At 34.6% G+C, this 13385-nt stretch overlaps 1 protein-coding gene across 1 annotated transcript; it reads right to left on the bottom strand.

Annotated features, from left to right (window-relative positions):
• Positions 1–186: 186 nt before the first annotated feature.
• On the bottom strand, positions 187–12752 carry LOC113370795 (centrosome-associated protein CEP250-like). Its single transcript, XM_026611483.1, has 16 exons — positions 12522–12752; positions 12133–12162; positions 11844–11873; positions 11727–11765; positions 9270–11276; positions 7627–9195; positions 6740–7330; positions 3214–6667; positions 2633–3084; positions 2424–2564; positions 2066–2270; positions 1797–1925; positions 1583–1727; positions 1303–1396; positions 1092–1231; positions 187–286 (listed from the first exon to the last, which is right to left on the bottom strand). Exons 1-16 carry the CDS (start codon positions 12750–12752, stop codon positions 196–198), a joined length of 9348 nt encoding a protein of 3115 aa, XP_026467268.1. The 3' UTR covers positions 187–195.
• Between the last annotated feature and the right edge of the window lie 633 nt (positions 12753–13385).

The following is a 13385-nucleotide window of genomic DNA, read 5'->3' on the forward strand; positions in this document are numbered from 1 at the left end:
TGATTAAATTGTTTAAATTGATCACAACATACTTATAATAATATTACACTAATTGATAATAATACATAATAAAATAATATAAACAAAATCATCAAATCAATCTGTTACAACTTTAATACTATCACATCGGAAATTTTAATAACATTTAATAAAAACATACTGAAACAATACATGGTAATAATTAATCTGCTTGTTTTACATTGGACGTTTCACATTTACTGCGGCTTTTGTAATAAAACTATCTTTGCGTTCTATATCTTGATCAGTCTCTGTTGGCATCGCCATTCTAAAATATTTAAAAATACCGTATTTATAATTTTTTGTGTTGCTATAATTTTACATTTAGAGCGAATTTTGAGAATGTTTTAAACGCCTACCTAATGCAACAATGATAGCATAACAACATTCTTCAACAATAATTTAAATTTAAAGCGCGTTAGAAAAAAAATATAATTATTGATCAAACAAAGTTTGCTACTCTCTTAATAGCATTTTCTAGCAAAAGTCATAATATAACTGAGTAATAGAGCCTCTGTTCTATTACATACTTGTTTACTTCAATACACATTTGTTGAATTACTGCATGCATGTTTAAATTTTACACCTGATTACTACTAACAATCATGATTCATCATGATGATTATGATGATGATCATGATGATAACGAATATGAATAATAATTATTATTCTTTAAAGATCTCTTGTTCTCATTTTACACCTGATTACTACTAACAATCATGATTCATCATGATGATTATGATGATGATCATGATGATAACGAATATGAATAATAATTATTATTCTTTAAAGATCTCTTGTTCTCATGAGTACTAATACTACGCTCATATTTTAATGTATTTGAATATACTTGTATAATGCATATCCTAGTTACCTTTCTTAAATAGCTTACTATACTTAGCACAAGTCACTATTATAATATGTATTATTATTTGCTTCCTATTATGTGATATTAAATATACTATTGCGTAATAATATCACAAACATAAACCACTATTATGTTCACTCATACTATGTAAACTAAATTCTAGTCCAAATTATTATATTATATAAAGTTTTATTATTATACTAACCTTGTGAATGCGGTATAAATCTGTGATACACCACCCTTTGGTCCAGGGCAAGGTCCTTGTTGTCCGCAGGGAGGTGCAAAACATGTCGGCGCAGGACATTTACATGGTGGAGATGAAGAATGCTTTCTTGATTTTCTTCTCTAAATTTGTAAATTACGATTATAACTAAATATATTACATGATGTATAAAAAATAGTATGAAAATATTTACTGGTTTTGCGGTTCGAGATCCCATCACAGTTCGCATGGACATGAGGGCACATTTACATCGTTGGACATCATCCAAATTATCTGGAGGCTCCATGCTAAAAATAATAATCATAATAATAATATTAATCAATTATATAATAGTATTTTAACAGCAAATGAAAACAATGAAAGAACTTTAATGTAAACCGTCGTCGTAGGCAACATATTTAATTTTTTTTTTGGAAAATGCAAGTCTTTTCTAGTTACATTAATAATTAAATAAATATTAATTATTTTCTTACTCTGGCGGATTCGTAGCACATCTACAAGATCGCGCTCTCATTTGCTCGCGAAGATTTAAATTTTTCATTTTCTCAGTTCTTATAATATCTTGCAAATCCGTAATAGCAGCTTTTTCAGCATTCATTTCAACTTCCAGTTCAGCAACTAATTTAAGAATGAAAACCTTGTTGATTAATTTACTTAATATAAATTTAATTAAATGACTCTACATACGTTTGTCCTGTGTTAATTGTTGCGTTATTAGCAATTTTCGTCCCAAATTGGGTTCAATACGTGGACTTCTAGGAGAAGCTGATCTGGATGATCGAGGACGGCTGCGTGGTTCGCGAGGACGAGCACTATCTTTAATTTACAAATTTTTAATATATAAATACTATTAATTCTTTCAATTTATAAATGATATTTGCAATAGTAAATAATTTAACAAAATATTTTATTAGTGCTTTTATAACTGTGGAAGATGGCAATGATTACAGACTTACTTGGCCTTGATGATTGCCTGGAACATGGAGCATTGCAAGGAGATCCTTGAGAAGCAGAACGTATTCCACAACTCTTACTTCGACTTCTACTCTTGCGACGACTTCTGCTCCGCTTACGGCTTCTACGTCTTTTTAAACCTTTTGCGGTGGCAGCAGCAGCACATGTACGATGATGTAATACTTTCAATTCGTCAAACGTTAAGGCCTGTTTTTAAAAAATAAATTTAATATTTTTAATTTTTATGTATAATCTTGTTGCACTCAAATTATTTATAAGAATGTTTGTAATCATATATTAAATTTTATATATAATTATTTTTTTATTTTATAAATATATATACACTCTTTTTGTACAAACCTCAAGACCACCTGCTATTATTTTATTCATTAAATGACCCATGCTTGGTGTAGGACCAATCTTATCCATTTCTGTTTGAGTTTCAGCATAAGGACAAGTGCAATGCTTTTTCAAGTCAACCCCAGCTGTGATTCCTCTGTCCTGCAAAACGAAAGAAAGTATTTCTATAAAAAAATAAAAAGTTAAAAAAAAAAATTACCACAACTTACCTTTGTTGATTTCTTAGCTGTCGCCTTCTTTAATCGATTCTCAAGCTCTTTGTTAGCGAGTTCTAAATCGCACATGCATTCTTTAGACCGTTTTACTTCTTCAGTTAATATATCTCTCTGCATTACTAGATTATCTAATTCCATAGCATGATCTCTTTCAGCTTCTTTTTTAATTTCTTCGTGCATACTTTCCATACGAGATAAACCTTCCTTGTGATCTCTTTTAACACTACTTACGTCTCTGTCATATTGTGTTTTTATACTTTTCATTGCAGATTGGAATTGATTTTCTTTATTCTTTAATTCATCTCTCAGTGCCTTTAATTTTCTTTCACATTCTTCCTCTAACTTTTTAATTCTATCCTCATACTTTTTGATAATATCATCAAAATCTTTTTCAGCAGGCGGCGTCACTTTGGGCGGAGTATACTTAGCTTCCTTTTTAGATGCTTCTGTGTTTTGATAAATACAAAAAGTTGTTATAATATATTAAATATATATACACACATACACACACATATATATATATATATATATATATATATATATATATATATATATATTTATATATATAATATTACCTGAGAGTTGCTTTTTCAAATCAGCGTTTTCGTCTTCTAATCTCTTATTTTCCTTTCTTAGCCTATCAATTTCTTTTGTAAGTTCATTGACTTTTTTTGTTAAAGACATAATTTCTTGCATTCTGTCTATACTGGCATTTTCTTCAATAGCTAACGCGCCTTTCGTTTCAACAAGTTTAGCTGCCAAGGTTTTGTCCTTACTAGATTTAGCATCAGCTAATTGTTGCTTCAACCGTGCTACTTCTTTTTCAAGTTCTTCAATTCTTGCATGAGCTTTTTCCAATTCAGATGTCAATGATTTTATTTGATCTCCCATACCAGAAGGGCCAGACGGCACTTCCTTCAATTTTTTATTACAGGCGTTCAACTCTTTTTGAAGACTATCTATGATTGCTTGAAGATCTTCTTGTTGCTTTCTTTCTTTATCAAGATGATCAGTGGCGTCAACGGCCGTAGATTGCTTTGCAAGTGCTTCTTTTAATTTACGCAATTCTTCTTTTAGGGCTTCATTCTCAGTTTTTAATACTTTTATGTCACCTTGACAACCTACTTCCAATTGTGCGTATTTTTGTTTCCACGATTCTAATGTTTCTTCCAGAGCAGCTTTATCTCGCTTTAGACTTTCAAGTTCGTTGGTTTTAGCATTCAATTGTGATTGCAAATTAGCATTTTCTTGACGTAACCTGTTTAACTCAGCTTGTAAATCGCTTTCGGATGAAGCAGCTCTCTGAGAAGCAGAGGCTAGAGAGTTCTTTGTTTCCTGTAAATCTTTATTCAGCTTATCTAATTCTGCTTGATGTGCAGCTTGTTGATCTTTTAACATTTGATCTTTGGCACTGAGTTGTTGTTGTAAGCTTGATAGTTCGGCTCGTAGCCTAGTTAATTCGGCTTGCAAATCACCTTGTAGTACAGAACTCTGCTTTTTAAGTTCTTCGAGCATATCTCTAGCAGCTTTCAAATCTGCTTTGAGCTGATTTATTTCTTGTTGGGCAGCCAAGAAATTTTGTTTTTCAGTATTGAGTTCTTGCTGAGCTGCTGCTAACTGCTTCTGCGTTGCTTCTAAATCTTGTCTAGTTCTTTGCAGTTGTGTTTGGCAATCCATCAATTCACGATTTTTCATTTCTGCAGAATCTAATGCAGCCTTCAGTGCATTTTTCAGCCTATCAATTTCAGATTGAAGATTTGACAGCTCATTAGTTTGTTGGCCAGCATTTTGCAATGCAGATCTAGCTTCTTCTTTAGATTTATTTAAATCTGCTTGCATATTTTCTAATTGTCGAGCTCTTTCATTTGCAAGATCTTGCGCGACTTTGACATCGTTTCTTAATTTTTCCATTTCGGATTGCATAGATGCTAATTGTCTAGATTTTTCGTCTGCGGAATCTTGACAACTTTTTAATTCAGATTTTAAGCGTTGTATTTCGCTCTCCAAAGCAGATATTTCTTTATTTTTATTTTCTAAAGAATTTTGACATGTGTTCAAAGACTGTTTTAATTTTTCAATTTCGTCGTCTTTAGCTGATATAGTTTTCTTCAGGGATTCTATTTCCGTTTTCAAATTAGAAACATCTTTTTGCAGTGCTACTTCCTGACCGGAAGGTCCAGAGACTTGTTGCTGTAATTGAGAAACTTGCTGTTGCAACTGTGCTCGGCATTCTTCTAATTGCCTCATCAACTGTGCAATTTGGGCATCACATGCAGCCTTTAGTTGTTCCTCTTGTTTTTTAATTTGAGCTCTGCATTCTTCTAATTGTTTTTTCAAATCCATATTATCTGATAGCGCTTGGCCCTCTGCAGGCGTTTGCCCTTGCATAAGTGAGGCTTGCTTCTGTAATTGAGCTCTACACTCTTCTAATTGACGCAACAGATCGGTATCTGCGCCAGGAGCAGCAGATTGGGTTTCTGCATGTATTTGAGATAATTGTTTATGCAGCTGACCACGACATTCTTCCAATTGTTGTTTAAGTAAAGCCATATCAGCTTCAGATTGTAATTGTTTTGCAAGTTTGTCACGGCATTCCTGTAATTGTCGCATCAAATTTGCAATTTCCGGCGATTCCGTTTGAGTTTGAGTTTGAGTATCCTGCAGTTTTGATAGTTGCTTTTGTAATTCATCCCGACAGTTTTGTAACTGTTTCATAAGATCTGCTATTTGATCCGGTTGACCTTGCATTAATCTTGCGTTGTCATTGCGTACATTTTCAAGTTCTTGCTTTAGTCGATCAATTTCATTTTGTAGATTCTTAATCTGAGCACGACATTCATTTAATTGATTGATAGCATCAGCATTATCAGTTGCTGTTACTCTATCAGTAGTATCTCTAGTAGGTAAAATCTGTGCACCGAAATCAGTCTTTTGAATTTCTTGTCCCTGCTGCCTACCTTGGATTTGAGATAATTGCTGCTGGAGTTGGTCACGACATTCCTTTAATTGACGTAATAGTTCTTCGTCACCTATAGGTTCCTGTTGTTGCAATTTAGCCTGGCATTCTTGCAATTGGCGCATCAGATCAGCAACATTAGCACCTACAGTTTGTGTTTGATCTTGCGATACAGGAACCTGCTCCTGCAATCCTATATCTTGAGATTCAGGCCGTATTTGTACTCCAGTTTGTTGTCCGGGCATCGGTCGATATTTAGATAATTCTTCTTCTAATAGTTTTTTTTGAGCAAGTAAATCATTAAGCATTTGCTGGCAATTATCTCCTTCGGCAGCTTTTCTCATTACTTCCAATTGTTCTTTTAATTGTTTATTATTAGAATATTGCATTTTCAACCTGTCTGTAAGATCTTTAATTCTGGCGCATTCATGTTCACCTAAACCTGGTTTGCCCTCATCTCCACCTATGAAATCCATTTCGGTATTTTCTTTAGAAAACTCTTTTACTTTAGATAAGCTTTTGGGAATTTTTTTAACTTCCGTTATAACAGCGACCAGAGCTTCATTAGTTTCATCCAACATATGTTTCACATGTTTTACTGTACAGTCACAAGTTGGTTGGTCTTGTGCTTTATGATCACCTACTGTACACGCATTTCCTAGACCACCACGAGAAGATCTACAATCATTTAATGATTTTGATGCAGAGATGCCTTTTCTTACAATAACAACTGTTTGCTGTTTCTTACTATTGTAACCACAGGAAGTACATAATGAATTATCTATATTTGATGTTTTCTTATCTAATAAAACTCTCGTACAGGTTGAAGGATCTGCCGAAGCACTGCGTCTTAAATAACACTGACATTCACTTTTGGTCTTCTTCGTACTCTTTGCCGAATTATAACGTTCTAGATATTTTTTAACATTTTGACGGCATACACACTCTTTGCTATTTGCAATTGATTTATTAGCAGACTGTGATCTGGAACCACAGATATCTTCCGTTCGCTTACTTCCGTTTTCTTCTGGATCCAATGAATCTAAAATTTTGGTACATTTAGTTTTTAAGCGCTGATTTTCTTTTTTTAAACAATCTATTTCTTTTTGATAGTTTATTAATTTCATAATCAATTTTTCAGGTGCTTCAGCTTCCTGTAGGCACTTTTGGCGATCGCCCTTTAAATCGCTTAATAGGTTTGTAATCTTGGTTGATTTTTCATCGTTTTTATCATGGGCTCGTAACTGTAATTTATCAAACATAGTTTTTTCAGCGTCATTTTTACAAGGATCCATATTATTTTCATAATCATCCAAATTTGAAGAATCAGCTGTTGATACTAAACCAGCATAAGCCCTCCGCATTCTTCCAATTTCTTCATTCAATCTTTCAATTTCTGCTTGATAAGATAGTAATTTCCTAACACATTTCTCTTTGTCATTCTCATCCTCGGTAGAATTCATTTGACCGCACGTTAACTGCTTTAGCTGCCTATTTATTTTATTTACTTCAATAGATTTATTGCTAAGTTCTGATTGAGTACATTGTAATTCGTCGAGCAAACTTTGTTTTTCTTCAGCTACCTTATCTATTGTTGACTCTAAATCACTTTTAATACTATCCATATCTTCTTTAAGTGATACCATATTTTCCAACTCTTGTTGACATTCAGATAGTAAGTCATTTTCATCTTGCAGTTCCGATCTTAATTCAGAGATGATGATAGATTGACGATCCTTAAATCATGTAGTATGAATTTTATTAAAGTATTTAAAACCTAATATTTTAATATATAAGTCATATTGAATTGAAAAGAAAACTAGTTAATTTAGAAACAGGAAAAAAACTTGTAAATTTTGAATTTCTGGGATAATGATATGTTGAAAATGAAACACAATTGATTAAATACAATACAAGTATTACTTAATTTGAATCAAATCGGGCGTTCTGATTTTTTATTATATTTTGATGTAGATAAACACTTATTTCTGTATCTAACGGAATATGTGCATACACATTTCCGTTCAGTTACCTGATCGCCGGCGAGTTTTTGTATTTTCACTAGAAGCCTATCAATCTCTTCCTCCTGGTCTGAAATAGCAAGTTCAGCGTCTCGCAAACGATTTTTTAAAGCAATACAATCTCCGCTCCGACCCTGTAGCAATTCTATTTGAGTTTGAAGTGCTCGATCCCTTGCACACATTTCTTCAAGTTTATCACGATAAGCTTCACATTCAAGTTGCAAGCATTGAATATGATGCTCTCGTTCTTCCGCTTCGCATCGCAAACATTCTAGCTCGTCTTCTATTGAATGGCTGGTTTCTAGCTTACGCATTAATACATCTCGCTCGCCGGCGATCTTGTCCAACGCGTGGCACATACTCTCATTTTCCTCCTCCATATCTTGCATTGTGCATTTACATTTTTCACAACATTTTTTCGCTTGTTCCAATTGTTCCCTAAGTGCATCGGATTCTTGAGCACGTTCTATAAGCAATCTAATAGTATCATCCATTCCATCATAACGATCTAGTTGCGCTCGTAAATCTTCACACTCACCCATCACATTATCTAAAATTTGTGAACGCCGTTCCAAATTTTGAACTTTATCATTATAATTATCGTCAAGTTCGCGTAACCGAGCGTGCAATCTTTGAACTTCAAGTTCCAAAGAATCTCTTTCTTCCTTTATTGGTAAAAGGGATTTTACAGTACACCTAAGACTTTGCACGATTTCCTGTAGAGTGGACACGTCATTTATACATGCAGGATTATCACAAATCATCAGAAGTTCTTGGTCAGATTCGGCTTCATGTAGAGCATCTAATTGAGCTCTTAAAGTCCTATTTTCATTAACACATTGCGCGACATTTACACAACATCTTTTCAAATGAGATATTTCCTTCTTATAAATACAAATTTGTTCGTCTGGAGTTAAATCTTCCATATAAAGCATCTCTTCTAACCTATCTAGTTCCGATGGAATACAAGCTACTCTTTTGTGAAATAATTCTTGTTGTTCTCTCAAAGTTTTTAATTCTAATTCAGATGATACTAATTGCGTACGAAGCTGATCATTTTCATCCAAAACAGCATTGATGTTTTGAAGTTTATTTAATGCATCTTTCAGGTATTCTTCGGTTTCATTTAGCTTACTAGCTAAACAGGCGATTTGAATTTCCGGATCCGTGTGACATAAGCATTCGGTCACAGATTCTCCAGGAGTAAAAGGTTTACAAGGTTCTTTTGACACCGGTTTTATTTTACCAGCTTCTAGTTTGGTCTCTTTTGTAGGGACTGATGGAACTCCCACCTCGGGAATACCAAAACCGTCTTGAATAACTGCACCTGGTACCGGTTGTTCTTCTCCTGCAACGATAACTGGTTGCCCATCAAAAATGCTATATGCTAGTGATACACCTTCTGCTGGTTTTCCATCTGCACCTAATAATAAAGAACCTCTTTCAATAGCTTTACCATCAGGTCCCTCTAAAACTGCTCCTTTAATAGGTCTACCATCAGGTCCCACTGCAACAGGTTTCCCATCAGCACCCATAATAAATGAAGAACCAGGTATTTTTTTACCATCTGCATCTTTAATCTCATATTTTCAGTAATGGGTACTCCTTCGGCGCTTAATATTTTTCCTTCTAGAGGCTTCTTATCCGGACCAACCGGAACAGCAGTCCCATCAGGTTTAAATAAAATAGATGATCCAGTAACCACTTTGCCATCTGCTCCTACAACTATAGAACCAGGTTCAATCGGTTTTCCATCCGCTCCTGATACCCTTGCACCTATAACAGGCTTACCATCAGCAGACACTACAATAGGCTTTTTATCCGGGCCAATTTCTAGTGATACTTCTGACTCTCTTATACCTTGTGGCAGTGTAATACTGGCAAGTCCTTCTATTCGCTTTCCTTCTGAATCTAGCATTTGCGGCTGTGGTATTCCCTTTGTCGGAATAGGTTTGGCATCGGGTCCAACGGGTATTGGTTTTTTGTCTGGACCATATACTATAGAAGATGCTATAATTGGTTTTCCATCCCCAGCAACAATTACTGAACCGGGTTCAATTTCTCGATCATCCGGTCCAATAATTGGACTTTTCTGTATTAAAGTGCCATCGGGTGTTACAGGAACAGGTTTTCCGTCTGCGCCTTTTATCAATAAGGCATCTTTGATTGGTTTACCTTCTCTATCGATCACAGCAGAACCTTTTTTAACAGCTTGTCCATCAGGGCCTTCTATAACAGAACCTCGAATTAATTTGCCATCGTGAGTAACAGGCACCGGTTTACCGTCAGCGCCTTTTTCCACTGTCGCACCAGGAATAACTTTACCTTCGGGGCCTAATACAACTGAACCTCTTTCAATCTTTTTACCATCAGGTGCAACTACAGCAGCTGAAGGAATTGGTTTACCGTCTTCAGATATCGGCACAGGCTTGCCTTCGATACCCATAACCACAGATGCTCCTGGAACCGATTTTCCATCAGGCCCTACAACTGATGGACCAACTGTAACTGGCTGACCATCAGGAGTGCGTGGAGTTGCATCAGACAAAGGTTTTCCATCAGGCCCAAGTACTATTGGTTTACCATCAGGTCCATATTTCAAAACCGCTTCCTTTATAGGTTTGCCTTCAGAGTCTGGAACCATAGTACCTTTATCAGCGGAGATTCCATATGGTGTTTGAACTTCAACATCTTTCAACGGCTTTCCATCAGCGCTGACAGGTATAGGTTTTCCATCTGCACCTTTAATAACTGAAGCGTCTTTAATTGGTTTTCCATCAGCACCAACCACTACGGAACCCTTCGGAAGTGTTCTGCCACCAGGTTCTTGTACTATTGCATCTTGTATTGGTAAGCCTTCGACATCAAGAGCAACTGGTCTATCGTCCGCTCCTTTAATTATCACTGAACCAGGTATTGGCATTCCGTCAGGCTTCAATACTGGAGAGCCTTTTTGAATTGTTTTACTATCTGGACCTAGTATTTCCGCTCCAGGTATAGGTTTACCATGACCCCCAATTGGTACAGGTGCCCCATCACCGCCAGTTTGAACTGACGAATCTTTTATTATTTTACCTGTAGGTCCGACTACAGCTGTACCTCTATCCACTAGTGTTCCCTCAGGACCCAGTATCGTTGCTTCAGGAATAGGTCTTTGATCGGGACCTACCGGCACTGGCTTACCATCTACACCAGTAACCAAATATGAATCTCTTATGGGTCTTCCATCGGGCCCCAACACGGCCGATCCGCGTTCAATGACATTAAGATCAGGGCCTAATATTGAACCTTCTCTAACAGGAAAACCATCTTCTTTAAGAGGAACAGGTTTTTTTTGTTCATCGGCCCCTGGAATCAACGTTGCTTCGCGAACTGCTTTTCCATCAGGTGTTACAACAACAGAGCCCTTTGGAACCGGCTGCCCATCAGGTCCTAGCACAACGGCATCTTTTATTGGTCTACTTTCTCCATCAATTGGCACAGGTCGACGTTCTTCATCAGCACCCGCGATAATTTCGGCGCCTTTTATTGGCTTTCCGTCAGGACCTAAGATTTGTGAACCCCGCCGTGCTTCGTCAGTTGGAGTTTCTTTTCTAGCTGCTGCCGGTGCTGTTTCAACGGCCACAGATTCAGTTTCTGTAGGTTTTGCCTTCCCTTTCTCCTAATAAGCATAAAAAATATTAAAATATGATATAAACGTCATGGCTATTTTTTGTTTGTAATCATTTTGTGTATACATTATATCATTGCAAAGTTAAAAATCTTTATGATACCGAAAATAAATTTAATTCTATAATTTTCAAATTATATTTATATACAGATCATATCATATATGCTATATAAACAAATTAAATTATTAAATTATTCAAAAATATAGAATATTAAAATGAAAATCATTCTAAAATACAAGAAATGAATTTTATGCACGAATAGTTATCTGCAAAAAATCTACTTGAATACTTTACATTCACTTATAATTTAAGCCGTTTTCAAACAAATATATTTTTAGAGTAATTAAGGTATATATTTAGTTTAGGTAAAAATGGTATAGTATAGTTTGAACTAAAAATTTCACATCTAACTCATATAATAAAAAGTAAGTTCATCTCACCACCGCTGAAGGAACTCCCGATACAGTTTCCCTGTCTCCCTGAAATAATAATGTAATAAATATTTAATGCATGCAATTGAATTCAATGCAAACTACTAATTTTTATCTTTATCTTACCACGGCTGCAGTAACGGGTTTTTTCCCTTTCTGAAATAAACATATAATAAATTAAAATAATATAAATTCGTTTTTAAGAAACAAACTTCGATGAATATTAATTATTAAGGTTTCTTCAGATTTTTGCACCATTTGAAATGAGTTGTTTGAATGCTGTGCAGTAAACTTATATTCCCTACGTCAAATATTTGAAAGTAACAGTAAATCTCTTCAATTTTTTTTTTAAGATCTATAGTAAAAGTACTATGTAGAATCTATGGATTATAGTACAGAAAAAAGTATATCTTACCACTGCTGAAGGAACAGCTTCCCTGTCTCCCTGAAATCAACATAAAATAAAAATATTAGTTAAATAAAATAAATATATATTATGTAATGTGTATATATATGGTAATAATAACAAATTTATGAATTGTTGTTTTTATGAGAAAATCTAGAAATAGTAGCTTAGAAAATGTTTATAAATCGTACAGTGTGCGGGAGTAAAATCAAATGAAAGAAACCTGTTTTTTATTGATTTTTAAATTCGTTCTATCTGCCAAATGAAGTACCATCGACTATCATCTAAATTTCGATTTAAAACGTAGTCGAAAACAGGCAGGCAGAAAAACAGTCAATTATATCGACGATGTATTTTCAATATATAGGACCTTAAAACTTAAATATAAAAAAACTTACGACTGGTCCATAATCTTCAAGGGCTCGATCGTCTGTTGATGTTCGCTGGCAAGTGACATATTCAAGTAAATATATGCATTTGACTCTGTCATCGCAATTCCAGGCCCTTAAGTCAGTACACGAATCAAACCTCTTCAGACGGCCTTCGCTCCTGGCATGAACCAGCTCCTGGCAATCCTTGGGCTTCAAATAACTCCCGTACGTTCTACTTCTCTGGGTTATATACGACATCCTTGCGGATTATCATCGGCGTACGCAAGTTTGCCTACGTAAAATTTATTGTTTCTTGCACTAAATCATAATGTCAGTTGTGAAAAACGGTTCTAAAATGCTAGATCTTAATCAATTGTGTTTCATTTTGTGGAATTTATTATTTTAAAAACGACATTTGAAAATTAATGGTTTACTGTGCGTATAAAAAATGGAAATTGATATTTGTTGTTTTGTTTTTGCTCAGCTTACTAAGCAAATAGTAGTTTTGAACGTTGTTTTTTATTTTTTTATTTCATAATAATTTTGATAATTGATAATAATTTAGATGGAATAACTAATATTGTCACGTTATAATAATCATTTCGAAAACTTAGGTAATATTTCGCTTGCTACACTAAACTGATATTTCTTCAGTAACACCATAGACAGATTTCATATTTTGATTTTGTGTTCTATTGCTTAATAACAATTTTGTGGTATAATATATATTATATACTAGCAAACCCGACGAACTCCGTTTCGCCACCAGATGGTTTCGTGAAAAAGATGAAGAATTTTTTGTTTGTTTTATATTTGAAAAGGAAATATTTGATTTTATTACACAACAGTAAATTATTTCGATTACAAAAATGAAGTGTTTTTAGTTAAACT

The sequence above is a fragment of the Ctenocephalides felis genome, unplaced genomic scaffold (genome assembly GCF_003426905.1).
Source record: "Ctenocephalides felis isolate EL2017-DRISC unplaced genomic scaffold, ASM342690v1 CF-g0.4_SCAFFOLD_01492, whole genome shotgun sequence".
In the NCBI taxonomy this organism is placed as follows: Eukaryota; Metazoa; Arthropoda; class Insecta; order Siphonaptera; family Pulicidae; genus Ctenocephalides; species Ctenocephalides felis.